The 27,130-nt window shown below is 40.8% G+C and overlaps 1 protein-coding gene across 1 annotated transcript in view; it reads right to left on the reverse strand.

Moving 5' to 3' along the window:
• The window catches only part of SLC16A10 (solute carrier family 16 member 10), a 78,245-nt gene extending 52,568 nt beyond the window's left edge, over positions 1-25,677 (reverse strand). The window contains exon 1 of the mRNA XM_069805072.1: positions 25,129-25,677. Within this exon, the coding sequence (XP_069661173.1) occupies positions 25,129-25,525 (397 nt within the window). The 5' untranslated portion in view covers positions 25,526-25,677. The remainder of the gene's footprint in view (positions 1-25,128) is intronic.
• Between the last annotated feature and the right edge of the window lie 1,453 nt (positions 25,678-27,130).

Here is a 27,130-nt window from a genome sequence, read left to right on the forward strand (position 1 = left end):
AACAAGAGACAAAAAATAGACTTAAGTCATTAAGAGATAATGGTGGGAAGATAAATAACAGGATTGAAGCTGTAAGACAGCCAAGACAGGGAGACAAAAGACTGAGTAAATCCTAATGACTCAGAGGTGAAACAAGATGAAGATATCCTCACCACTGTCAGCTCCTATAGGGTACAAAAGTCACATCCAAATTCAGCACACAGCTGCTGACCTAAAAAGAACCCAGAAGACATGAGGATTTGATAGCAGGAATCTCTCATCACTCATTTCATGAGGAGGATTTCTAGCAAGACCACTTTTAACGCATTCATCTGTGTGGTCTGGTTGCTTGACAGACTATTTTGATACATGTGTCTCAATGCTCATGAGTATGTGGGTATGACTGTTTGAGTCTGTGAAAGTGTGTGTGGTTTTGTGTGAGGTTTTGGTTTGGTTTGTTTTAATTAAAAATCACCTCCCCATCCTCTAAGGGCTCACAATGAGCTTTGCTACAACATTATTCATCACACAAATGTAGGGGGATGAATGGGACAGGTAAGAAGAAAAAAATGATACTACACCAACAAAGGAAACAGTCCATAACATCCATTCACATATAATCCAGGCATTAAGGAACCACACATACTAGCCTTAGTACAGACCATTTTATGTCTGACTCAACATTTCCCAGTATTTGACTAGGGGAAGACTTGGTTGCAGGAAAAATTCCTGCTTCCTAAATAGCATGGCACTAGTTTATTGTGGGAAAAAAACTAATACAGCAATTTAAATGCCAAACCACTCCAAATTCAACATTCTTTTAATGCTTCAACTTCATTAGTTCTCTCCCTGGGTATCCCTGGCTTATGCACCTCACAATTTAAAGACCAATTCAGACAATTCCATACACCAATACAATGATGTTGCATTTCAATACATTCTTAAACAGTAATTTACATGTGGTGCCTTCCATTTAAGCTAGATAATGCAACATCACATCACTTGCATCCTTCAGTCATTACTTTGGATTACCTACTCAACCCAATGAAATTAGCAAAAAGTAAGACTTGTTAAGAAAACAAGTGAAAACAAAAACAAAGTAAAGCTTATTAAAAAACAAAGGGAAACTAATTAGGACAGGAATTTGATCTAATAAATTATTCTGCATGAATAATGATCAGCTTGTCAAAATTCATAGTGTTTGTTCATGAAGCTCACAGCTGGAAACAGCAGGGATATTTCAGGTCAAGAATGAGGTTCTTTGGCAAAAACTACACAAAGAAGTTTGCATAGCTCCTGCCAACACCATGCTTAGCTTGAGGCAATGCTTTTACTTTCAGGAGCTCTGAAGTGACTCAATTTAAAAAAAAAAACAAAACCAAAAAAACTTACTAACATATTCAGTAATGAAAACAAAGTATTCTGGTAGTTCTACACCCAGTTTACTCTTAAGAATATTACAGACTTCATATGAGAAATTACAGAAGCTTGAAAATAAAAAGACTCAAAACAGCAATGTTATTTTTAAGTATTTAACTTCCTTTGGTAAATGCAACTGGGGACAGCCCGTTAGAAGACAGAGGACAAATTCACTAGTTTCTCACACTCAAGATGGCTACTGTCAGAGTCATTCCTGCTCTTAAAAAGCCTGCAAGGAAGAAGACGTTAGAGTATCTTTCTCCTTTGCTCCTCACCCCCAGTTAAAGAATATCTTCACATAATCCTGCCAAGGCAAACAAATGATGCCATACACTTCAGTATTGGTGACCATAAATAATAATTTTCCTGACAATCAGAACCAAATATCCTCTAGGTGCAGACTGGTAGGTGCTTCATGAAGAACACTTACCCTTTTCATAGCTTTAATATAGCCAGATACAAGAAAAGTATTATTTAAAAACCCAAAAGATGGAGATAGGAAACCCACTTTTTGTTCTCGTTTTGGGGGGGGGGGGTAACCACACCAGCATTTCCACATGGTGGAGATAAAACTAGGAATTGTTTTAAAAACTAATCCTCTAGAAGAACAAAGGCACTCCAGTAAATTATTTGAGAAATCATATTTTTAAGTATGTTTTCTGCATTTTGTTAAGAAACTAGAGTAAAACTTAACAAAAAACGTGAAAGTTATCTTTTATAACGTTTATTTTCTTTAAGGAGGATTCTCTTCATCATCTAAATTTTATTCTAGAAAGCACTTCTTCACCATAATGAGATCACCTCCTCCGATACAAGGCCTCTTCCAAGTGGCTGAATATCATGATCTTTTGCACATCTAAAAGCAGCTTTAAATACTTATCACTCATCAAGCAATCATGAATGATGTGATTAAGCATATTTTGAATAAAAATATTTTTAAAAACAGTGTTTAGATATAGTCACTTCCTGAGAATTATCCGGATATACTAAAATAACATGCCATTCAAAATAAGCCTGATGTTAATTGCTTAGAACTTCTTACAGCTTTCAACAAAGGGTTCATCTATCACAAAAGATTCTTAGAAAAACAAAGTTTCCATTGGATGAGAGGAAAAGCTCTCAGAGGTATGAATAAACTGGCTAAAAGAAACAAGAAGAGGTCAAATTAGCATTACAGAGAGCAATTCCCAGCAGCATCCACAAAGAATTCACATTGAGTCCCCTTGCTGTTTGGTAATATTAACAAATCACCTGGAAAAGGGAAAAGGGCTGAAGGGACAAAACTCCTCATTTTAAAACAGAACTCAGGTTACTGCAGCTGAAGGGTGGTTTTTTGTTTGGCTGGGCTTTTTGAAGGTGAGTTCAGGTTGGGGGGTGCAGCGGCTGTGTTTTGTTTGTTTGGTTTAAGAAAGAGATGGATGATAGAAGTGGGTGGATTTTTTTTTTTTATTGATCATAAAACATAAAAATGGGATGGGACTCCCAAAGTTATCAGAAAGCACATCTAGAACACAAGGAAGTGTGAATTATGTTAAGAAAATAAATTTAACTGTACATTCTCTACAACTGAGTGTTCTGAAGTCCACAGGTATTAAGTGACTTTGAAAAAAGCAGTTGATATAGGGTAGGCTTCTCTGTGTCTCCAAGTCCAAAAACTACTGACTGGCCAAAGGAAAGAAAGTATATAGCGGGAAGGACTACTTTTTAAGCTTTGTAAGCATCAGTTACTAGTACTGGATACAGAACACCGGCTTAGATCAATTTGAAGTGTGACCTATTATATTTATGTAATTCTATTTGCTCATGCATGATCCACAGTCATGCAATATGTAGTGTTATATTCTCTTTTATTAAGCATTGAAGCCATACGGCTTGTTTTACAATAGATAATATAGACAAAAAGAAAGACTTCACATGCAGCAAGTCTTGATAATACCACATTGGAAGGAGTGACTGGTATGCTGAAGGACAGGCCTGCTATGTGCAGGGACCTCAACATGCTGAGAAATGGGCCAACAGGAACCAGAAGGAATTCAAAGGCATATGTAAAGTCTTGCACCTGGGATGAAAAAATTACAGGAGCCAGTACAGGCTGCAGGTCAATTGCTTAGAAAGCAGATTTGCAGAAAGGGACATGGGAGACCTTATGGACACAAATCAAACTAGAGTCAGCAGTGTGCCCTTCGGCAACAAAAATTGACTCCATTCCAGGCTGCATTAGCAGAAGCATTGCCAGCAGGCTGAGGGACACGGCCACCTTCATAAAGCCGTACCTGGAGCTGCACTGAGTTTTCCGCTCCCCAAAACAAGAGACAGACATTGACATATTGGAGTGAGTGTAGAAGGCCACCAACATGATTGAGGGCTGGGGCACCTAATACAGGAGGAAAGACTGGGAGAATTGGGTTTGTTCAGCCTTAAGAAAAGGCTTGGGAGGCAGCAGCAGTGCAGATCTTATTGCTGTCTGTAACTACCTAGAAGACAGAGAAAACGGAACCACACTGCTCAAAGGTGCACAGCTATAGCACAAGAGGCAGAAGACAAGATAGAACATGGGATTTTTCACCATGAGGGTGGTCAAACATTGGAACATGTTACCCAGAGCAACAGTAGACTATCTGAACTCGACTGGACAAGGCCTTGAGTAATCTGATCTGACTGAAATTGCTCTGAACAGTGGGTTGAACAAGATGGTCTCCAGACATCCTATCCAGCCTTAATTATTCTATGATTCTATGAATACGACACCACAGCTAGAAGAGTTTCGCAAGTAGGGTTATTTCCTCTAAAAATCTACTGCCAGGGCACTTGAAAGGAAAGGTCATAGATCTTTGTTGCAATTAATAGGAGGGTGCATGCAAGCACAGCATTATAAATTGAGGCTTAGGAATGTTTTTATGCAATGAGATTCTCTTCCCATAGCTACCAAATACAAATAAGAAATGCAACTGAAATAACGATAGCCATGTTTTTTATAAATGAAACATTCTTTAGTTTACCCTAGAGGTTTGTTCCCAAGTGGCTCAAGCTGATAACTCTTCCAAAGAGAATCAGGAGCTGCTGACAGAAGTATGTAAATCAGCTCTCTAATCTTCTGGCAGAAATTTGATGATTAACATTGATGTTTTATTTACAGTTATCATACCACTGAAGATGCTATTTTAAAAGACAAAAGTTGAATTCAATTATTCAAAAAGCTTTATGATCAGGTTTAACACAAAGATTGTTTATTTTCTAAACTGTAGTCATGCCACTGAGGACACTGACATAATTTAACCACTTATTAGTCACAACAACCATTAAAAAAGCAGTAAATCACAGGGTCAGGGATGTATGCAACCATTTGTGTCCAAAATAACAGCTACCACTGCTTCTTATGATGCCATGTTCTCAGTTTGTATTCAAAAGCTGAAGTCTGGACAACAGCAAATTTTGACTCGGGCATTTTAACAGCTAAGAACTTTGAAACCCGAGAGCATGTGAATGGAAGTTCTAAGAAATATGACTTTCGTCTTGCACAGTAATCCAAAACAGTTATGTTATTAATAAATCAATGCCAATTCCATTAACAGCTATGTATAAGAACTTCTTGATTTTTAAATTTAATAGAATTCCTTAACCCTAAAGTTATGCAGAAAAAGCTAGGACATGATTATAGTCAAGACAAAACATTCATCAGATACACCACTGGTAAGTTAAGAAAAGCGTGGTAAAGGCAAACCAAAATAAACTGTTCATCAAAGAGTATGTGGACCCAATAAAACTTTACCTTACTAGATAGAAAGAGAACCTGGAAAGTGAAGCCCAGCATCAACAAGAATAGCAGCCATTATCATGTTTGCACTCATTTGGAAACCTTTATGCAATCTAACAGTTTAAGTAGCTGGTTTATATCAAAGTTTGCAATTTCAGCACCTACATCTACATTTACACTATGGTGCTGAGCAAATGCTCCAGTCTACCACACAAGCATTTTGTTTTATTACACTAAATCATGCCAAAAGCTATATATAGATAGATAATTTTGCATACACCAACTTCTTTGTAGAATTCAAAAGTTGATCCACCTGGGTTTAGATCCAACTTTCAAGTGTTCAAGAAAGGTATAAAGGAATTCTAATTAACTTCAAATTAGCAATAAAAAGACATTAGGAAATACCAAATCAAGTAAGCCTCTGTTAGCAGTAGTCCAGGAAAGCAAAACACTAATGAAAGTACTTACAAACTCAAGGACAACACTGGGAAAAAAGTAACATGGTTCCATTTGCTCTGCTTCTGATAAGCTGCGCACAGTGCAATACCCCTAACTACTGAAAATGCCAAGAATAAGCCATTTTCCCATTTGCACAACAACTGCATGTGCATGGTACAGGAGAGCCATAAATCTGAAATCACATACCTCTGCATTTTCTATCAGCCTATTCAAATATGTTTTGAACAAATCTAATTTTTATTACTCCAATCAATATTAATATCAAAATTCAGATCTGTAGTGACAAATATATTTAATAACATTGACCTCTTTCCCTTAATGAATCTATTTCCACTGTGTACAGGTTTTATGAACAAAACACTGAAGCTGTGTCATGAGAAACAAATCTGAAAACAGCTGGCCATGTGTGATTCTGCTTTCATACTTTCCTAAAAACATGTATGTGTGTGCATTCAGAAACAGAAGTTCCTGCGTGCAAAAGGAAATGCTGTTTTCTGTTCGTGTGTTAAAAGTAAAACATGAAGTATTTGCAGCAAGTATCTGCCACTCTACATACCTTTTACACTTCTACTTTTACCAACCTGCGGATGTCTGAACATTGACTTAAGTCTCCATGCCCACTCTCCTCCTGCCCCCCCTTCGAGCACCCTCAGTAGCCTTTGGGAGTTATGCAGAGCCGTTAGCACCCTTTCCTCCCGGGGCAGGGAGAGTAGAAGTGCTTGCTGTAACCTGTCTCTCGAGAGGAAAATATGCATACACATACCCCCTCTTTCTTAGTGTGCTAAGAACGGCTGTAAAACGATCTGCTCAACTGAGCGTCTGACCACGGCTAGGCCTAAGGAAAAGTGGTTTCAAAAGTATAGCTAGACCTACCTCCAACACTAACGGTACATCTGTAACTAGAATGCATTTAAGATTGTGGAGGGTATCACTTTAGTCCTTATGGGTATAGAAGCATTTGACTTCTTGATGCACAAATTTAACCAGATGAAGTCTGTGAAGATTCAGAATGTTTTTTCCCTATATTTAAAATAGCACTCTGAAGACACATTTACAGCAATATTAGAACATGAAATTCTGTGACAACTCTTAAAGATAAGTCAAGCATGACTTAATGAGATAACTTTGTCCTTACAGAATATTAATAATAGTGTCCTTATATGGCAAGTCTGCTATATCCTGGTATTTTGACAGTAGTTAAAATAAATGGAAGGAGATTAAATAAAGCCTACTTTAAATTGAGGAAGTTTCAAGCAGAGATTCCACAATGAAAAGACTGTCTACAGGAAATAAGTCCAGTTCTCATTGACAGGCAGAAACATACTGCATGGAACAATTACTTCCAATCAGAGTATTTAATCTGAGTTAACCAGGGTATTGTTATCCCTTTGCCAGAATCCCTGTGGAATTTTGATCAAAGATGTAATGTAATAAAAGTTGTAATATACAGTGTAAGAGAATCAGAAGGAATATATCCTGTTATTTGTAAAGACCAGCTGCAGAATAGGAATTTGACAGAAGCAAATACAGATTTTTATAGCCTCAAAAAATGCATAAACTGCCCATAGCAACAATCTACAGAGACAGAAAGTACCCATCACATCAGAAAGATCCAGGAACCACTGAAATTACTCATTAGTTATCCTGCAAATACAAGGTGTTGAAAATAAGTCAACAGGCATTGTATTCTGATAAAGTAAATCGAGATGCATTTGAGACTTGCTTATCTCGTTATTTTGGGGCCCTGAACTTTTCCAGATGTATGTGTGGGGGAGGAAATCTGCTTCTAGAGAAAGTAAAAGACTCCAGTGAGGTCAAAGCCCTAAGGGTGGCCTAAGGCTATTGAGTAGGAGCCATGAGTAACGACTCCTAACACCCTCTTTCAGGCTGCTCTCCAAAGGCAAAGAAGTGATGAACACCAGTGAGAAGGAGCATGACTCTCAAATACCAATACCTTAAAGACATAGATCACAAGTCCACCCAGTTATCAAGAACAAGAAGGATTTTGAAAGCTAACCCGCTCAAGTTACATCAAATAAAGGTGAACCGGCAAAGTTACACCCATGACATAATGTCACAGGGTAGGCTGGCTAGAGGTAAAAAGCACACACCTTCCTCTATGTCCGAATTAGAGGACCAAACCAAAATGAGCAAGAGTTACTTCAAACCCAGAATGGTTTGGTCATTCAAAACAGCAATATATACTGTATCTTATTCCACATACATCCTAACTCTGTACTGCTGGAAACATTGACACAGATTTCAGTCTTCAGCTTAAACTTCGGTTGATAAGTTATACTAAAACTCTTAGGGGGAAAGATAATGTCTCCCTCCACACACTAGGTATACTGCAAGGTTCAACTGCAATAGTTACAAATAAAAAACTGAAAGCTCAGCTTCTGTTCATTTATGGTTAACCTTTTTAAACAGTTCACTAGTTCTGACAGTTCTATAAACTTACAAAACTAATTTCTTTAAAAGCTAAGATCTCCTGCTCAGCGAGCAATTATCCAAAGATTAGTGTCTGGTAATTCATTTATTCCCTTCAATGAGCAGAAATAATGGGAATTGGGTTTCTGTGACTAAGCAGCTCATGCTCAGTTACTACCAAATGCTCAAAGTCATCACAATGAATCAGAGCAGGAAAATACATTAATTGGATTAAGTGTTACTTTTACATTTTCCTCTTCCCAATCAAAAATGGAGAACATTTTACCTCATTTAATATGAGGAATGTAAAAGTAATAACAATAATAAAACTAGTAAAATAACAGAAGAGTAATTCCATTTTCCTGCATTTCTTCTCTGGTTTGAAAACTCAGAAAAGCTAACTGTTGCAAACAACTCAAGTACAGAAACTGTAGAAACCAGCACTTCATATTGGCAATTTGCATCAGTAAAGTATTGAGAGCTGACACATACAGGAAGTCAGAGACCTTACATCTTGCTGCTGAAGATCAACAGCAACAATACAAAATCTTGAGATGAATTGTCTAGATAACATTCTTACTTAAGGGGAAGAGGCAACAATTTCAGAAAGAAAAAAAACCCTGAAATAGTCTCCAAGCCATTTTCTAATAAAGCAGCACTGACCTTTCCAGATGCTGCCCATATACAGACAATATATGTTAAGAAAGAAGTGGCCCTTCATTTGCATGCAGAACCTTAGGAGTGCCACTGGTTGCCTACACCTGTTTAAGCCAAAAACAGGCAGCATGCTATCCCAACAATCTCTTTTCACAGCAACTGGTCTATTTTCAGACAAACTGAAAGCATTACAGAACAAAAACAAAGAATGCTCAAGTTAAATAAATGATAAAAACAAAACAGTAATATTTTAATATATATTCAACATATGTAAAAGTGAGTACCAATGTGATCATAATCAGGACTTCTTACCTCCAGAGATCAGCATACATAATGTCTAGGCTTTCAGATTCAGTTTTTCAATTATTGTTCCATCTAACCTGTAATAGCAGCATAACACAAAAGTATCTTTCAAGTTTTATTTGCTACAAGTTTTCTTAAGTGTTTTTCCTTAGAATAAGAAAACATTACCAGAATGCTTCCACTTGTATTTGCTTATATCCAGCTAAATCCTAGTCAGCTAATCTATTTATTAGACAGTTTCCTCCTAAAAAAACCTTCTAAACTTCATTTAAAAGTATTTGGTCATCTTCATGAGATATAATTAACACATGACCAAAAGTCTCAAATAGCATATTAGCCCAGCCAACACTTTAAAATTAAAAAAAATAGTTGACTGGCAGGTACCAACTGGCATCTCCCAGATACTTTGGCAAAGCATTATGCCCTGCCATGACAACTTTCAGGAGCAACACACTGCTTCAGAGAAGAAGCAATTTTCAGTTTCCAGCTCCTACCAAATGCAGGGCTTAGCACGAATTCCCTCTCCCAGAGGGACAGGGCATAACTGACTGGCACTGTCTGGCCTCTGCGTATGCCAGGGGCTCTGTAATCCTGCCAAGATCAAAACTGGAAACAGAAAGGTTAGAAGCAAGAAAAAAAAAAAAAAACAAAAAAAAAACAATCACACTGAGCAGCTGTATCTTGCCTCTGAGAACATGCTTTAGAAGTCTGCCAATGTTGGCTGGTAAACTACTTCAACGTTCTTAATGTATTCACATGGATTTTTTTTTTTCTTCTGTGTAGCTTAACTTTGCACATCAACAAGCCACTGGCCACAATCATGCCTGGAAAAGCTGCCTATAACTGCCTCATATTTTGAAATGGCTGAAAATAATGCAGCACCTACAATTATAGTTTAACCACTGGGAGCTTTATAAACAATTTAAGCATTCCAACTACAGGATGAATTTACCTTTACTTCTGAGAAACAGAATCATACAAGTGTTGACCACAGAAACTCGGCATCAGCCTGTTTTCCATACGCACGTAAACTAAATTCTAGAGCAATTAGAGGTTGAAGTTCATACAACATCACACAGAAGACAGTTCAGCAAATACAGCTAAATTAGTAACTACATACATCAGAGCATCAAACAGTTCTGTGGGGCATTATTTGCTGTACCAATCTTATCAGGTTCAATAAACCTTCAAAAGGGAAGATAACTTTGACAATAAAGCCCCTAAAGATCCAACTAAATGGGTTTGTAAATGTGATCTCTAATTAGCAGGTACTGGTGTGCATGTCAGAGTGTAGATACTGTTAGAGCAGAGACAGTACAGGTGTAGCATGTACTCACAAGCATATGACAGTATTTTTTGTTGTGCCCACCAACAAATATGAAATGCTCAGGGACAAGACACCTGGAGTTAGATTCAACCTCCATGTGAAAGCACCCAAGCATAGATGTCTGTGTGAGGGAGAAGTCAAAGCTCCCACTAGAGTCAGCAGAGATCTAGTCAGCGCAGCTAGGGTAAACTGCAGAGTTTCAGCCAACCCTGAAGTTGAAGCTTGCATCTGGCCAGCTGAGTAACTCTCCAGATTCCACTGGATGTACTGATTAGACCTCCATCTACTATAATCTGCAAGTTGAATCCCATACCTTGCCAGTTATCTCCTGGTGTAACATCACTCTTGCATATTTTGCATCACCGGCTGAAAATGCTTGTGTCACCCAACATGCCAGTGCAGCAGAACAGACAAGCGGAGCAAGGCAAAAGAAAACACACCAATAAAAGCAAAACGCACATTACAGGTCCAGTGTGATGCTAAGCATCACTAAATGATTGGCACCAGTGCCATTTAGGAAGGCTGCACTGTACCTCAGTACACATCATGCCTTCTGGAACACAGCAAAACCCTCTGACCATCACATTTGCTTCAACAGTCCCACAGTGACCCAGATAAGAAACAGGAAAAAGAAAGGCAAGGAGGGGAACAACTATATATAGTTTACCTATTTATGATTTTTAGCACATGCCAGAAATAACTGCTGAGGGCAAGAATGCCACTATAATACTTCAGACTGATACTCCTTAAATTGGGGACAAGCATAGGAACAGGCTAGCTCTAAAATCCTATGGTACTGTGTTCTATCACAAAACATTTGTGATCCTTGTCTTACTAAATTGAAATTCATTACTTAAAGAATTTCAAAGAACCTGTGCCTAAGCTAAACAAATTGCACATAGAAAAAGGCTTTACAATTATGAAGTGACTTCATAAAAAAATGGAGAGAGTAGCTAAAAGGCAAAAAGTAACTGCTAAAACAAATGACAATGCCAACAGCAAAGCCTATCTGTAGTGAGAAGCAGTATAAATTAATTTGGAAGATAAGAGCTTACATAATCAAGCAAATAAATCTGTGTGAATGCAGCATTCTGACTAGAGGGTGGCTTAACAAGACATGTCCTACCTTTAAAATAAGCAGATGAATTTTACCTTTGACCTCTTCTTCACCAGCACTAACACTTGGTGGAGGCTCCTTCCTTCCTCTGCATTTACACTAGTCCCAAGCTCCCCTCACTTCAACTATCTTTGTGTAAACACTGCTAAGCCATTCTCTAACCACCTCTTAGATTCCCACTAAACATCTGTGCACTCCCCAGTCACCAACCCACTCCTCAATGTCTTCATGTTACACAGAGCTACGCTCAACACTTCACTATAAGGTTGGCCGCTACAGGCACTCATTCAAGAAAATGAAGAATTTTATTAGTTATGCAGTTTCATTTAGTGGCAAGATTACCTTAAAAATTAATTGATCACACTCCCAAGCTCTGAGGTTTTTTTGCACAAAGACAGGCGGTAGTTCTAGTGGTAATGGCATGGGGAGGAGCCTGAGAGAAAAGCAATTCATTTATAGCCCTTATGATTCTTTTATCAGGAGATTTAAAGTAAAGAAAAAGTAGAGCTTACAAACTGATGGAGAGCCCTGCATTACAGAGCAGACATACTGCCTTTGCTAAAAATAAGAGTAGGCAGTGATGGTGTACAGCTTGTTAGGAAACTGACAAAAGTATATACAAGACACAATAGTTGTTAGAGGGCAACCTCTCCCCCTCCTCTAGTTGAAAGGTTTATGGGCTTTTATGTCACATATGTATAAAATTAACAACACATTCCTATTAAGCAGGATGCAGAGCAAAAGTCAAAGATGCGTCTTAAGCTCCAGAACAGGAAATATTATCAGGATTGATTTTTAAGTATATTAACATGTATTTTACCAGAATCATCACTTGTTTATAACACAGAAAACAGTGCCAAAAACCATGTAGACAAAATCTAGCATTTAATGTCTTAAAAGGAAAACAAGTACGATTTACTTAATTTCGGAGAAGATCCAATAAAGCTACTGATCAGCTACCATCACACCAGCCAGAGATTCACAAGCTAGTCACCTTGTTCACGTTACTGTTACTAGCCATTTCTAAGGCTAAATATGACCACTCTTAATTATCTGTTAAAGTCCATTGAGCCTCCCCTATTTCAGATTTTAGTTTAATACACAAAAGAAAAGCAGTAACCAGGTTTTAAGCCATTATGACCAAGCTATGGTATCTCAGTCACAGAAATTGTTCTCTTCCAGAAAAACAGAAATATGTTGAAGAGGAATTACAGAACAGTTCATGCAGTGCTCTTCAGAGCTCTGCAAAAGCTTAAGAAAGCAGAGCTCTAACCTTTTTTTTTTTTTTAAGAAATGTCCTGATAAACAACAATGAAAGCCTTCCCATTCTAAGAAAACCATTTGTAATACTATCATCTTCTGCACAGTAAGCACTAACCAGCAATCCCTCAGGCTGAGTTCCTATCCCAAACAACTAGCACTCAAAGTTTCCAGAGAATCCACACCACTTATGAACAAAAAGCTGCGAGATTTATCACCTTCAGAAGGCAATATAAAACTTGCAGCAAATTTTCATCTTGAAATTAAGTTTTTATCTTTTTCATTCTGATCCTTAATTTGAAACCTACAGGACTGCTCTCACATTAATAATCTACATCCTTTGTTTGAAACTGCCTACAACTGGACCTATGTGGTTGTTCTGGATGCTTAAAGACTTGATACAATTTTTCACCTGGCTTTTAAATTTACTGTTTATAGCACCACGCTTACTACCTACCCTGATCAGTAAAATATGCACCTAGAAGACTGGTAGGTGGGATACCTCATAAAACAGGAAAGATACCTCAGTTGCTCTGCAGCAGCCATGACAGCATCCCAAAGAACAAGCAGCAGAGTAGTTTGTAGGATATCTGCCTGTCCCTACCTGTATTTTCCCAATACAATTATCCTTAATAAGTACAGTTAAATTGTTTACAAAATATTTAAAAATATTTTGACCAATTGCCAAAATAATACATGTTCAGCTAGAAAGATTAATACAGTATACAGTTGTTTTGTCACAGACCTTGATGTAGAGACTGAGCCTGTATCACATAACATACATTAATATTAATTTATTATCCCATATGTACAAAAGATTAATACTGTAGCATGAGGTGGCATGAATTGCATGCAACATACTATTTTCTTTGCCTAATATTACAAAAAGCAATAAAAATCCAGAACACCAGAGTTGGGTCATGCTGACTAAACTTCTGATTGTGCATACACATACTAAAATGATCCATACCAATTTTGTGCAGTTCTACTCCAGCCTTCCTAGTAAGCTACCCAATTCTGTCCCCATCCCCCATCTCTCCCCCCCCCACCTTCAAGGGTCAGTGATTTCACTGCACGAAACTAAATGTTCATTAAACTGCAGCACTATGAACACAAGACTTTGATATGTACAGAGGTGTAAAAAGCTGTTATTGCTCCATGCTTCAATTTGTAAAAAATGGGGTTACTCTGATAGGATTAGAAAATACATCTCAAGCTCGCACATTTTATTTAAGCTTTCAGAAAACTTCCTAGTGTTGATTTGATTTTCTAGATCACTGCCTGCACCCAGCAGTGTCAGAAATTATAAGCTGAGAGTTCTAATTTCTTTCAAGTTTGGAACACAACGTTGGGTTTTGAGGAGTGCAAGCTACATAAATATTTCAAAGGTAGGAAATTACTTGAAGGTATAAAAGAACAAAGGACAATTTCAAATTCACTTTCATGTGCCATAACCATAAAAGCTTTCTTTACACTACATACCTTCTGTTTTGTCACACACATGACAACTTAAACCAATGAAATCAAGGGGCCACAGGAAGTATTTTTGCAAATTAATTGAAGGAGAACCCAAAAGTCATCATATAAATTGTACACTCAAGATTTGAAAAATTGTCTAGCAACACTACATTGACTTTCCAAGGTTGTTACTCTGAACCATGACACATACCACTGACACATGTCCAAAGTATGCACCATAGTTCAGGTTCTCAATTTCAATCTCACTCACTTTGAGGTTAATAGCATCTTTAGCTAAAGCACCATTACCATACCTCCTTTCCTCTCAAAAAAATAAGCAGCACTATATAGCAGCTAATGTCATCAACCAGTTCAAACTACTTTGAAACTACTATACTATGCACTAAACATGGAGCAAATTGACAATTAAGTAGGCTTTCAGTCTCACCTATGTAACCCATTGAGATTATTCCAAACCCAGCGTGTTCTCCATCATGACTAATTAAAACACAGCATCAGGTTACTGTCCAAGAAAGCACTGGCTATGTGGCCCAAGAACACTCAGTACTTCCAATTCTTTTGATAGGAGATACAGGCCTTCTTGAGCAAACCAAATTGGTTTCTGTTTTACACAAATGTTCTTGTTGAACAACTGTTCATTCTGTATACTGCTTAGCTGCCATCCAGACTCTAGTCTAGAGCAAACTAAGCAACTCCTTCAGAGACATCTGGATAGTACATGCCTGGGTATAGAAAACAAGACAGAGTCACAACAGTCAGCCCAAGGACATCAGGGGGCTCTGGAGTGCCAATACCAGAGACAGCAGACAAAAACCTCCAAAGATATGTCCCATCTCAGCATTCACTGAGGATCACTTTTTAATGAATACTAACATTCTCTTTTCTTCTTGAATTCTTTGGCTCTTAAGCATTCAATGCAATACAGTAAGAGCTCAAACTAGGACTTCTCTGATTAGAAGAATCCCTTTTTGGTGTTGTAGTTAAGAAATGGGGGGGGGGGGCTGTGCAAAAGAGCAGCTTTCCTACCTTATACACAAGAACACTATTCCTGGTCATCATATAATGAACTTGCAACTATCAAAGCTGTGTTTTGTTCCAAAAGAAAGGACTGTTCGTTCCTTCCAGACTAGCAGACAGCTTAAGATAACAGTTTATTTAGAACATTCTACCTTAGTGTTTTATCCTTGCTCAGAGTTACAGCATTGATAAAATGGAGTTAAAATTATAGAGTATTTTTAAAATCTGTCAACTGTGGTATCAACATACTTCTTTACAATGAACTAGAAAGATTTTGGGGGTACTTACCCAATACATTTTCTATTTGGAACCTTATTATTGAAGCATCTTGAAAAACTGGCTAAAACCCAGACCACGAGCCAGAAGACAATCCTTATTGCCCATTTTACAAGTCATTTTCAAGAGGACAATAGTTAAAGACTAACGGAATTAATAGCTAGCATGTTTTAAATTACTTATTATTTCTCATACATATATGTTCTTAAAAACACAAAAGAAAAAACTCTTCTGAGGTACTTTGAACATACACGTAAAGTACAACTCTACTGAACGAAGCACACTGCAGAAGATAAATAACCAAAGAATTCACTACTTCTGCTTATTAGAGCAAAAAGGCAACAAAAAAGTTGCTTTACAACTTGCAGTCCAAATACAACCCCACCATCTAAGGGAGACCGAGTTTCATGGGATTATAGACATGCTGCTGATAACAGCAAGAGGCTGGGCTCAACATCCCAGTAATCCTTTTCTGTGTGTGGGAACTAACACTGATGATTTTTAAATTGGTCCCATCCTTGCTAAAGGGCTGCTACTTTAACTTAGCTATTAGAACAAGTCATTCCTATCCGGTTCCCATGAAAATTAACAGCAAGATATAAAACAGAGATGCTATTATTGTAATAAATTATATTTCTGGAAGTAAAACAGATAATGTAAGATCACAAGGGAATGTTTTCTCATAGAATTATCCTTTCTGTACATATTTGCTGAAGGTTAAACTGCAGTAGTCTAAGGCTGCATTAACTGTGTATGTTCACAAAAAAAAGATTAAAAAATTTGTGGAGATATGGAAGAACCTATATTATTCCTTCTGCCACAATAAGTGTTCTAAAATAAAGCAGTTGCATTATTAGTGCTACATTAGCTTGGATGCAGATAATCAGTCTATGTCCCACCTTGTAGTTCACAGAGCAGAAGCAATTTCAAATTGAGCAATTACTTGCTAAGCATTATAGATGAATGTTTATTGGAAAACCTTATTTTCCTTAGCAACACATAGCAATGTAAGTTAGAATTTTATGAATATTCCTCTCATTTCAAAGCATGATCTTTGAGGTGTACAATTCTATTCAGTTTTTATTCATAATTCAGACCAGCAAACCCTTTTTTTCCCCTATGATGATGTTACATTACATGAATATTTGGAAGAAATTATCTTAAAAACCCAGACTAAGATTTACATAGGTAGTTCTGAAAACCAAAATGAAGAATTTATTTATTACATACATTTTGTTTAAAATTATAAGGCTAGAAAATATCAAGCATTCCAATTACAAAATTTTCTTAACATTTAACAAACTAAAGAAGCTTTCATGTGACTTACCAAATACTTATCCCCAAATGTTTTAAAAGTATTAATAAACTAAGCCATAAATCTAGAAATGGGAAACTGAAATACAGATTAGGTTAATTTCCAAGCGTGTAACAATTCTACAGCTAAACCTGAACTGCCACTTGGTTCCTCAGTTAAGCTTATCTGCATGTGGCTCTTCAAACATAAACAACATCTATGTAAAATTTAGAAAACATTAAATCCTGGATTTCATATGACTGTTGAAGCCCTCACATTATGAAAGGGGCTGGCCTAGAGCACAGCTCTGACAGCACAGCCAAGGCAGCCAGACACAGCAGTTTGCACAGCAGCTAGCCAACAGCAGGGCACACCACAGAGGGCCAGCAGCTCTTCTCAGAACAGCAAACACTTGCTCAGCAGTGGTGCTGAGCCACAGGGCACAGGCCCCAGCAACCACTGGAGCAACTGTCCCTGCGACACCACAGGTCCCAACCCAGACTGCGGAAGGATGCATCCGAGCAGCTCTGGGGCCCCTCACCGAGGCAGCAGGCACCAGACTACTTGCCTGCAAGAGGTGTGTGCTGGTAGACTGTGTGTGTTACCAAGTGAAGGAAATGCAGGAGGAGGTCAGCACACTGCACAGCGTGGCAAGAAAAGGATTGACTTTATCTTCTCCGAGACCCTGAAGCTTCACGAGTCTCAACACCCAACTAGGTTGAAGGAGGAGTGGGTAGTCTGCTTATTACTGTGAATCCAGCACAGGGCTGCAAAGATGACCAAGGAATTGGAGCATCTGACATACAAGGAGAGGCTAAGGGAGGTGGGGTTGGCTAGGCTCAAGAAGAAAAGGCTGGGGGTATGCATAAATACCTGAGGAGAGGAAGTAAAAAAAAAAAAAAAAAAAAACCTGAGCCAAACTCTTCTCAGTGGTACTCTGACAAGAGGCAAGAGGCAATGGGCACAAACAGAAACACAGGAAATTCCATTTAAATGTAAGAAAAATCTTTTTCACTGTGAGGGTGGTTGAACACTGACACAGGTCACCCACAGAGGCTGTGGAGTCTCCATCCTTGGAGGTGGTCAAAACCCAACTGGGAAAGGTCCTCAGCAGCCTGCTCTAGTAGACCTTGCTCCAAGAAGAGAGGTTACAACCTTAATCATTTTGTTATCATCTGTAATTACTGAATTAACTCAAACTGGCTAAAAGAATAAATAGATTAATTATGCTATAATAGTTTGAGAACAGTCTACCACATTTCTTCATGCAAAGCTACTGAGTAAAAGGAAGAGAGACCAATAACATTTAAACTTCAAGTTGGCCTTCAACAACACTCCTCTCAAGAGGCTAAAGAAATCAAATCATGAGAAAAGAGAATATTATTGTGAAACTGGAAGTGTCTGGAGGCAAAGCAGACTAAGTTAAAAGATAAAATCATCTTTATAGATAGGCAAAAAGCACTTAAGCACTGGTACATCTTGCTAAGTCAAAGAGGAGGGTCTGTTAATAAACATATAGATTTTGCTGTCTTCCTCTTTAGACAGCATTTATTTAGGTCAACTCAAAAAGTCAGAAAGGGATTTGAGGAATCTTAAAGAATGGTAGCCAAAATGGATGAGTAAGAAGACACTGAACAGACTACAGGGACCAATTAAACAAAACAAAGTTGAAGAGTAAGGAGCAATACACACTGGAAAATTTCAAAGTCAACTAAACTCCATTGAATGCAGGGAGTACTAAAAGCAGCAAGAAAAACATTAAGTTACTTAAAATAAAGCAAACTAGGTAGCACAATGTCATCATAGTACATCATGCCATGCCAAAAAACAGCAAAGCCTCATTTGGAATATGACACACGGTATCTTTCTTCTCCATATTTCAGGTTATAGAAGCATCAGAAACAATAACAAAGAAATAACATTAACTGAGAGTATGCAAAACATTCCACATGGAACAAAACTGTTAATACTTGAAAGATTTGTCCAAGGAAAAGACATAAGGAGACACATGCATGAAAAAAAAATATATATACACACATATACCAGGCCCAAGCCACTTTGAAAGCAAAGTGGCAGATGACAGACCAGCAAGCCATCTAGGTAAAGTATGTTCAAAATGAAGGACAAAAAAGTTTCCTCTGCTACTTGGAAATCAAATCAAGTTTGAGCCTTAATCCACCTGCAGAACAGTCTAAGCACATCATACTGCTGGTTACTTGGATTAGAAATGAGAGTGCTCAATAAAAAGATTTTACATACACCCTTTAGAAATTGCCATTCAAGGATAAGACTGGAAAATAGTCAGTTTTAGCACCATCTTAAGAACCATCAAACAAGGCATTTCCCTTATGAATGAAAAATAAGCTAAATATAAAGTTTCATTTTAACACTTTCACTTAATTTTTTTAAAGATGTTTTAAACTGTCTTAACATTCACGTTTAAAAACTCTTTCATTACTTCGACATTATTATGATTTAACAATGATGTAGCATAGCTACGGGCAGGCACTAAACTACATTTAGCTTTTTAATGTCATACCAATGTAATAGCTTTAAGGGAACACCTTTGTTGATAAAATTACACTAACAGCAAATTATTCTGCAGGACATTCAGTACCATTTTGGTTTCATCCAACTTTTCACCTCATGAATAAATTACAGTAAAAACTTAACATTTAGGTGCATTTGCTTGAAGATTTGAGAGGATAGTTTTGTCTGAAAGGCAGCACACAAAAGCTCATAACTTGAGGCACGTGCATTAATGCAGAGTGGTGGCAATAGCCAGCCATCTTCAGATTTTTATAGGGATGTTTCATCCCTGTGAAAGTACTGCCTCTAAAGAAGCCCACAAAAATAAACTGGCAAATAGCTGTCAGACATATTAGTAATATTATTCTAACTAAGCAACATGTTGCAAGTTAATCTGCAATTGGAACAGGAAGAGATCTAACCAATGTGAATTCTAACAAGAAAAACACAAAAAGACAACCTAACTGTCAGGCACAAGACTAATCAGTCTGCAAACCAGTTAAAGAGAAATGCTCCAGAGCTGGAGGCATCAAGATACATGTGCATGTGTGTATGCATAAACAGCAGTGCCATTAACTATTCTGTCCTAAAGAGAGACAGCATACTAAAGAAACTACCTTTAACTTTCCAGTTTGACCTAGTCATAATTTCAACTGCTCTAGAGTCTCCATTTACATACATATTTATAACCACAAAGCCAAGTCAAAAGAGTACAAAAACATGACTGCAGCTGAATAAAATGAATCATTACTTTTACAGCAGGTTAGTTTTCAGCCAGTCTGCTCCCATTGCTGGTTCCCTGCACTGGCTCCAATGGCCACACAAACATGGGAAGGCAGGCAGACTACAGCAGCACTGATATCCTCCAGTCCAAGTTTTTGTGGAACTACATCCTTCATTGCAATGTAATCCTTATTGACCAAACTGTTACATAGTAGTGTGCTTTCTTGTACCTCACACAAATTACAGTTGTGTGCTCTGATAACTTCTATGCTCCAAATTTGATTTATTTCTTCTAAAAAAAAATAAAGAGAGAGAAAAAGAAGTCAGCTGCTCTCTCATAAGCCATGTGACAGTTCCAGCTTGCCAAGCTTCCCAATTTACTGGAAACCACATGCCATAATATTAGAGATGAAAGTGTGGTTCTGAAGGACAGTTACAGAACTTGAATGATAATGAAAATGCTGATAGTGTTTTTACCTCTGAAGAAAGCTCAGGAAGATAGCAAAAGATTCAAGGAAAGAGTAAAGGAAAAACTTCAACTTCAAACTGTCCTATTAAATTTAAAAGCCAGCCTTGCTCAGCAAAATTAAGTTACCATACATGGTAGTGGTTCACTTGTTCTCAACACTTGCAGATCTTTGTAGTCATCCAACATTATTTTCCCAGTGTCCGAGTTATGGCCTGGGTATGACAGCAAAGGCAGAATTCTCCTCCCTGCCCTATCTATCGGACCTGCAACAATCCAGCTTGAAGAGTCCCGACGGTGTTAAGCCAGCTCAGTGAACTACCAATCATTCTGATACCCAGATACATCACCAAAGGCTGCACCTTACAAAGTCAAGCCAAGGTAGATACATGTGAGCACACAGATGACCAGTTCAGGCCAGCTGATGCACTGTCTTCTAATAACACTTGCTAACACAAAACAAACATGAGGATGCAGAACAGCAATAACAGTATATACTCTTGTGCAAGGCTATTTGTATAAGTGAAGGTGAACAAACATACAGAGAATAATCCAGTGGAGTTACAGAACCAGCATTATAAATCATAGAACAAGAAGTAACTGAACTAGTAGAACTAGTATTTTTATCTACCTTTTTTTTAAGTAAACCCCAGTATTTTTGTCTCTGTTGATACTAGTGTCTTAGTATTTATTTGCCTTTTGAAGACAGGTATGTGTACATACACACACAAAAACCTATACAGTAGAGGCGTCTATCAAGAGAGCACAATACAGGACTGGATGGGGCTCACACCCCAGATCTCTAATCGAGATAACCGGGGGGCCGGCTCAGTGCTCCAGGTCCCTCTGTGCCAATGCCAACAGGGACAGGAACCAAGGGCTCTTTCTGCCAGAACGTGGACTGGCCCCAGGGCCCGATCCTTTCCCTTCAAGGATGATCAGACTACAACTGCGTTTGTACGCTATAGGCCTACTAGGTCTGCCCCATTTCCAAGGTCTAAGAGCCTTCTATTTCATTGCCATTGTGTTTTTCCACCCAACTTGTTCCTCAAACACAATGAACTATAAACAACGAACAGAGTAGTTTCCTGAGACTTCAGGCACACCTTTCTATAAGTTTTATACTTATGTTGGGGGCTTTTCCTCTTCTGCAGTTGTGCATCAATTAGCTTTTGAACAAAAAACTGGCTACACAAGGAAACAATGGAAATGCTTACACAGTGCACTACCAAAGAAACAAGCTTTTTACTAATGTGAATACCAAAATAGTATATACTAGTTATGTTCAAAATTTTTTATAAAAATATATGAATTATAATTAGATGCCCCTTGAGGACATTTGTGAACCCTCTATAACCCACAGCACAAGTTTTTCCATTAACATTCCTAAATGCTGCAATAATGTTACAGTTACTAATCTTATTTATCCATTGCTGATGCTACATTCTGGAGACGGCCTCACTTCCTAGCCTGTACTTTGGTTCCCTCCAGTTCTTATCTGCAAGGCAGAGTCACTTCTTGGCTGCACTGTCCTCCCTACTGCCTCCTCCCATTTTGCCTTTCATACTGATAAATATCTATCCATCTACTAAAAATATCAAAAATAGCACATACTATGATTCCTTCCCATTTTGCCTTACATAGGGATAGGGATCCATTAAGAGATTACAAAATGTCATTAAGAGATTACAAAAATAGCACATACTTATAGAGAGAGAGAGAGACTACTTAATTCCTCTTTTTGAGGAAAACACCAGGCAAGAGACAACTACTGGCTGGTCCCAGAAGAACAGGCACACAAAAACATCTGGCAACAGCTAATTACTCTTGCAGGTTAAAAAAAAAAAAAAAAAGGTGAATTCTGTGGTATTCTGGATCAACTGCAAGATTCCACAGACACCTGGGGTCCCAGGAGAGATTATCATGCCTCTCAAAAAAATCAGCATTCCAGATTTTAAAGAATTTTTTTTTCAGAAGGATTAGAATATTAAACTTTGTATTCCAAAGCAAAACCACACAGCGAGAAAATTTTCATTACAAATCCCAGTTTTCAAATTCATTCAACCTGACTCAAACTCAGTTTTCACTGCCAGTTTTGAGTCACAATCAGGCCGAACACAAGAGACTAACTAGATTAAGTACTATAATCAATACCATGGGAATGACCAGCCTAGGGTTTTCTCTAACGCTAAAATCATACTGACTTTATCCCATTAGTCATTCTTTTCTTTTCTACAGCACGCCACCTAATCCATCAGCGTTCAGTAAGAGCTACATTAAGTGCAATTTGCCATTTCTGATCATAGCTCCCCTTCATGGCAAGCTAAATATTGTATCAGAATCTGTTTAGTTCAGTTCACACTTGGTCCTATCTTCAAGAAGATAAAAAATAGCAGACATCTTCTAGGCAATGAAGTTCAACATTAAGGAACAAAAACTTCTGTTTAACAGCTGCTGCTCAGCCCTTATGGTGCCCAGACTGATTAGGGTACTTTCAGGTATTAAAAGGAAGGATACCCTTTTATCTGCTGTTCTGCTATTTACAGGAGGCACTTTCGTATTTGCAGTCCTCCTTCACATGCACACAAGTCACCTAGTCAAGGCAACTATCTCATGCTATTTCCCCCAGCTTAAACCCATCTCGATTTAAAAAAGCAAAATGAGTGTCTTCTGCATTACCCAAACCAGAGCACGTCTGACAGAGCAGAACAAAATGCAGCTGTAGCTTTTTTTTTTTTTAATAAAATAAAAAAGAAGTGGTGCAGGAGGTGCTGGCTGCATCCAGGATTCAGAATTCTTCCTGCTCTTCTAAGCACAATGCAAAACTAGGCTCTAAAGCCAGGTTCCATTCCCGCCCCCCCACTCTTTTCTGCAGTTGGGCAAATTTTCAAAAACATAGGTGGAGCACACCCACAATCTCACCTCACTTAAACACCAGTGGTGCAATTAGGCTTCTGGAAGGTAAGAGAGAGTAATTTCAATCCTCCTCTTGTTGATTACTATTACCTACAAGTCAATTATTTTTTTAAGACTAGTTTGAGAGACCATTACTAGAGAACCAGATCCTCAGAAAATCCAATTACACCTCTGTACCATGAACAGACGAGAGTATCAACCACACATATGTTTCTGCATTTCTGACTGGCCAGTGGCTCCCAGGTCAGCATGCAAATGTTCACAGCATCTCCTCCAAACAACTACATTCTTCTCCTGCATGGGCTAAGGAGCCTACTAAGTATCCTACTCTTGGATACGCTTCCCTACTGTGAAGCAGGCACTGCCACGCCTGGTGTGTAGGCATACATAGCTTCCCATCTTTCTAGCTCAAGAACACTGAGCAATACAGCTTGTACATCACCACGAACGGTTCAAACACTGAAAAGCACATCACTTAAAGCTCCACCACAGCTTTCCAGCTTGCTTTCTTCAGTCTAAACACCCGCCTTGGTTTTCTACTTCAGACAAGAATATTAAGTCAGGGGAGAAGAATTAGCTTCTTTGTCTCTTGCATCTCAACTTTAGGCCCACTTATCCTGGTATCAAGGAAGACATAAATTTCAAAAGTCTTTTAAAGGTCTGTAACACTGAGAAAACTTCCTAGGAGGCTTACACCTCTGCAGGGCTACATAGCTGGAACACCTTTTTTAGTTAGGGAAAAACCATAAAAGACAATGACTTTTTTTAATATTTCAATATTTACTATGTAAGCTACCTTTTAAATAAGCCAACTTTATTATTTACTATAATAAATTATTATTAATTCGTTATTATTGGGAAAGCCAAAACCCACATTTCCTCGGCTTACAAAGTCAGAGCACAAGACACTTTTCAAAGAGAGCTTACCTAAAATAAATATATGCTCACCTTTGAATTAATCGATACTTATGTGCCTAGAACGACTTAGATCAGTCATGGCAGAGTGGCTATTTGATTGCGATAGCGCTGTTATGTCTTTAGAGTTTAGTAAACATCATTAACTTCACTGGTGAATTTGAGGATATGGGTTACAGCAGTAAATCCGCTGGGTTTGCAACCGTTAAGCCCATCCTTGACATCAATTTTAAGTGCCCCTACACCTCACTGTTAATTTAGACTAATCGTTAGGCTAACGGGAGCGGGGGAATAAAACTTTCTGTGACCAAGAGTACGCGTTTTTCCCACAACGCACGATGACAGATGCCTAAAAATACTGCTGTGGAAGGAGTCAGCGTACACCTGCTTCTCTCCCTGCAGCTTCTCCCCGGATGTCCCAGGAGCTTGCTGCCCCCAGCCCTGCCTCTGGGGCACGGCTGTGAGCGCAAACCCTCGCAGGGCGGAGAGAGGAGCTCCTCTTCGCCTCGATGAAACCGTATTTCCGAGTCCCTCAGCCCAGCCCCACGTGTTTGCGGCGGGAAGACTCCGGCCCGGCGCGGAGGGGTCCCGCTGCCTGCGGACAGCGAGGAGGGACGGGCGGCAGCCGTGTCGTCCCCGTCCCCCCCCGGGACAGCCCCGCGGGGCACGGACGCTGACAGCCGGAGCGGCCGCACCGCCGGCAGCCAGAGCTACCGGCCGGGGCACCTTCTCCGCCCGGGCCGGGGAAGGCCCGAGGCGGAAAGGGCTGGAAGCCGCCACCCCGACCCCTTCCCTCGCCGCCCCTCACCTGTTTTGAACGCCAGCTGCTTGTCCTCGCCGCCGCCGAAGAGCTGGAGCATGGAGACGAAGAGGACCCCGCACGAGTTCTGGATGCCGAAGACGGCGCCGTTGCACCACATGGCGGCCAGCATCACCACCCAGCCCCAGCCGCCCTCGGGGGGCTCGGCCGCCGCCGCCGCCGCGCTCCCGGGGCAGCCCTCGCTACCGGGGGCCTCCGTCGCCGCCGGGGACCGGGCCCCGCTCTCACCGTCCGGCGCGGCCGGGCCGTCGCTGCCGGAGCACCATTGGCCGCCGTTCTCCCGCCGCGGCTCCGCTACCGCCGCCGCCGGCGGACCGGGTAGGGGGGCGGCGGCAGCGGGGTCTCCCGCGCCCTGCGGCGCCAGCTGCTCGCTCACCGGCGCCATCCTCAGCCGCGGAGCGGGCACGGTGCGACACCCTCCCCGCGCGCCGCTCCCGCCTTCCTCCTCCTCTTCCTCGAGGCCCCGGCCCGCCTCAGCCCCTCGCCGCGGCAGCTGCGGGCATCCTGCGGCGCTGGGTCTATTGCCGGTCGGTCGAGGTGTGTGTGTGTGGGTGTGTGTGCGAGCGAGGCCGCCGCCGCCCCGCCGGTCGCTCCCGCCCCACACACACACACGCGCGCGCGCACCCCTGCTCTTCCCGCCGAGGGGTGACCCGCCGCCGCTTTATTTTAAAAGGGGGGCTCCCGTGGGGGCGTCAGCGGCACGAGGGCTTTCCTCCGCGCCGATTGGCTGAGGGAAGGGAGGCGGGGGAGGGAGGCGAAGCGACGCTCCTCTTCCCCCCCCCCCTCCCCCGCGCCTCTTCAGCGGAGGGGGGGGGCGAGGCCGCGGCCCCTCGCCGCAGCGCAAGGAGGGGGGCCGGGGGGGGGGGAGCGGGGGCGCGAGGCTGGCAGTCAGGAGTTAACGGCCGGCGCTCGCGCTGGGCGGGACGGCGGGAGTCGCAAGTCTCCACACACAGACACAGGTACCGCACGCTGCCCTCGCCAGCCGAGGCGGGGAGAGCAGTAAACAAGCCCCTGGCCCCGCTCCCGGAGCGAGCGAGTTCCCCGTGAGGCAGGGCAGTTACACCCAGCGGTGTCCCGCTGCGGCCACCCTTTCTGGGCAGCCGTGAAGCGAGGGAAAAGTCTGCAAGTCCCTCCCCGGCGGTTTGCTAACAAACACCCTTTGCTAACAAACACCCAAGGAAAGAGAAGAAACACCCCAAAACGCTGAGCGAGGGGCCGCCCTCTGCGCCTCACACCCCGCCAGCGCGGGTTGACAGCCGTTGCGCTCGCCTCATGGCCGTTGCTCGGCCCTGCCCGGCGCTCGATGGCTTGCGGGGCCCTCTCCATCACCCACCCTCCCTCTCGGGCTCTGGGCTGTCAGACCCGGTGCGGAGGCACCCCGCTCCAGGGCTCTCGGGGCATCTGCCATCTTCGGGGAGCTGCGCTCGGGGACAGCTCTCCACCTCCCCTTGGGCCAGCCTTAGCACTTCGCCAGGGGCGACCCGTGGTGAAACCGTTTCTCCCTGCTTTTTGTCACAAAGGGAGAGAAAATACTGCACTTGCACACCTTACGAAATGTTTTTCCCACTTGCACAGAGGCATCGGCTCTTGACCTTTACTCCCCACAGCCAGCAAAGTGAGAAGATAGGGAAGGCTGAGGTCGGGGGTGTTAAATGACAAGCTTTTCGACCAGCGATCCTGCTTCCAAACTCCAAGCCGCACATCTGTTCATGCGTTTGGCAGCTACTCATGTTTTAAGCAGTTTGGGCCTGATGAGGAAGAGGAGCTTCTTGAAAGAAAATCAGCAGATTAAATCTGGATACTTCATCCCTCCCCATGAGACCTGGAGGGCTCGAAGCAGCCTCTTGCATTGTTATGCCACCCCCGTTTCTTCCCTCAGAACCTGGGCTGCTACTGCTGCATCAGTTGCGCCATCCAACTCCCCTGCCTGCCTGTTAAAGCCTCTTCCTCCTTTTTTGACCCTGAATCACTTTCTCCCTCTTACCTACCA

Source organism: Haliaeetus albicilla, chromosome 17 (assembly GCF_947461875.1).
Source record: "Haliaeetus albicilla chromosome 17, bHalAlb1.1, whole genome shotgun sequence".
NCBI lineage: Eukaryota > Metazoa > Chordata > Aves > Accipitriformes > Accipitridae > Haliaeetus > Haliaeetus albicilla.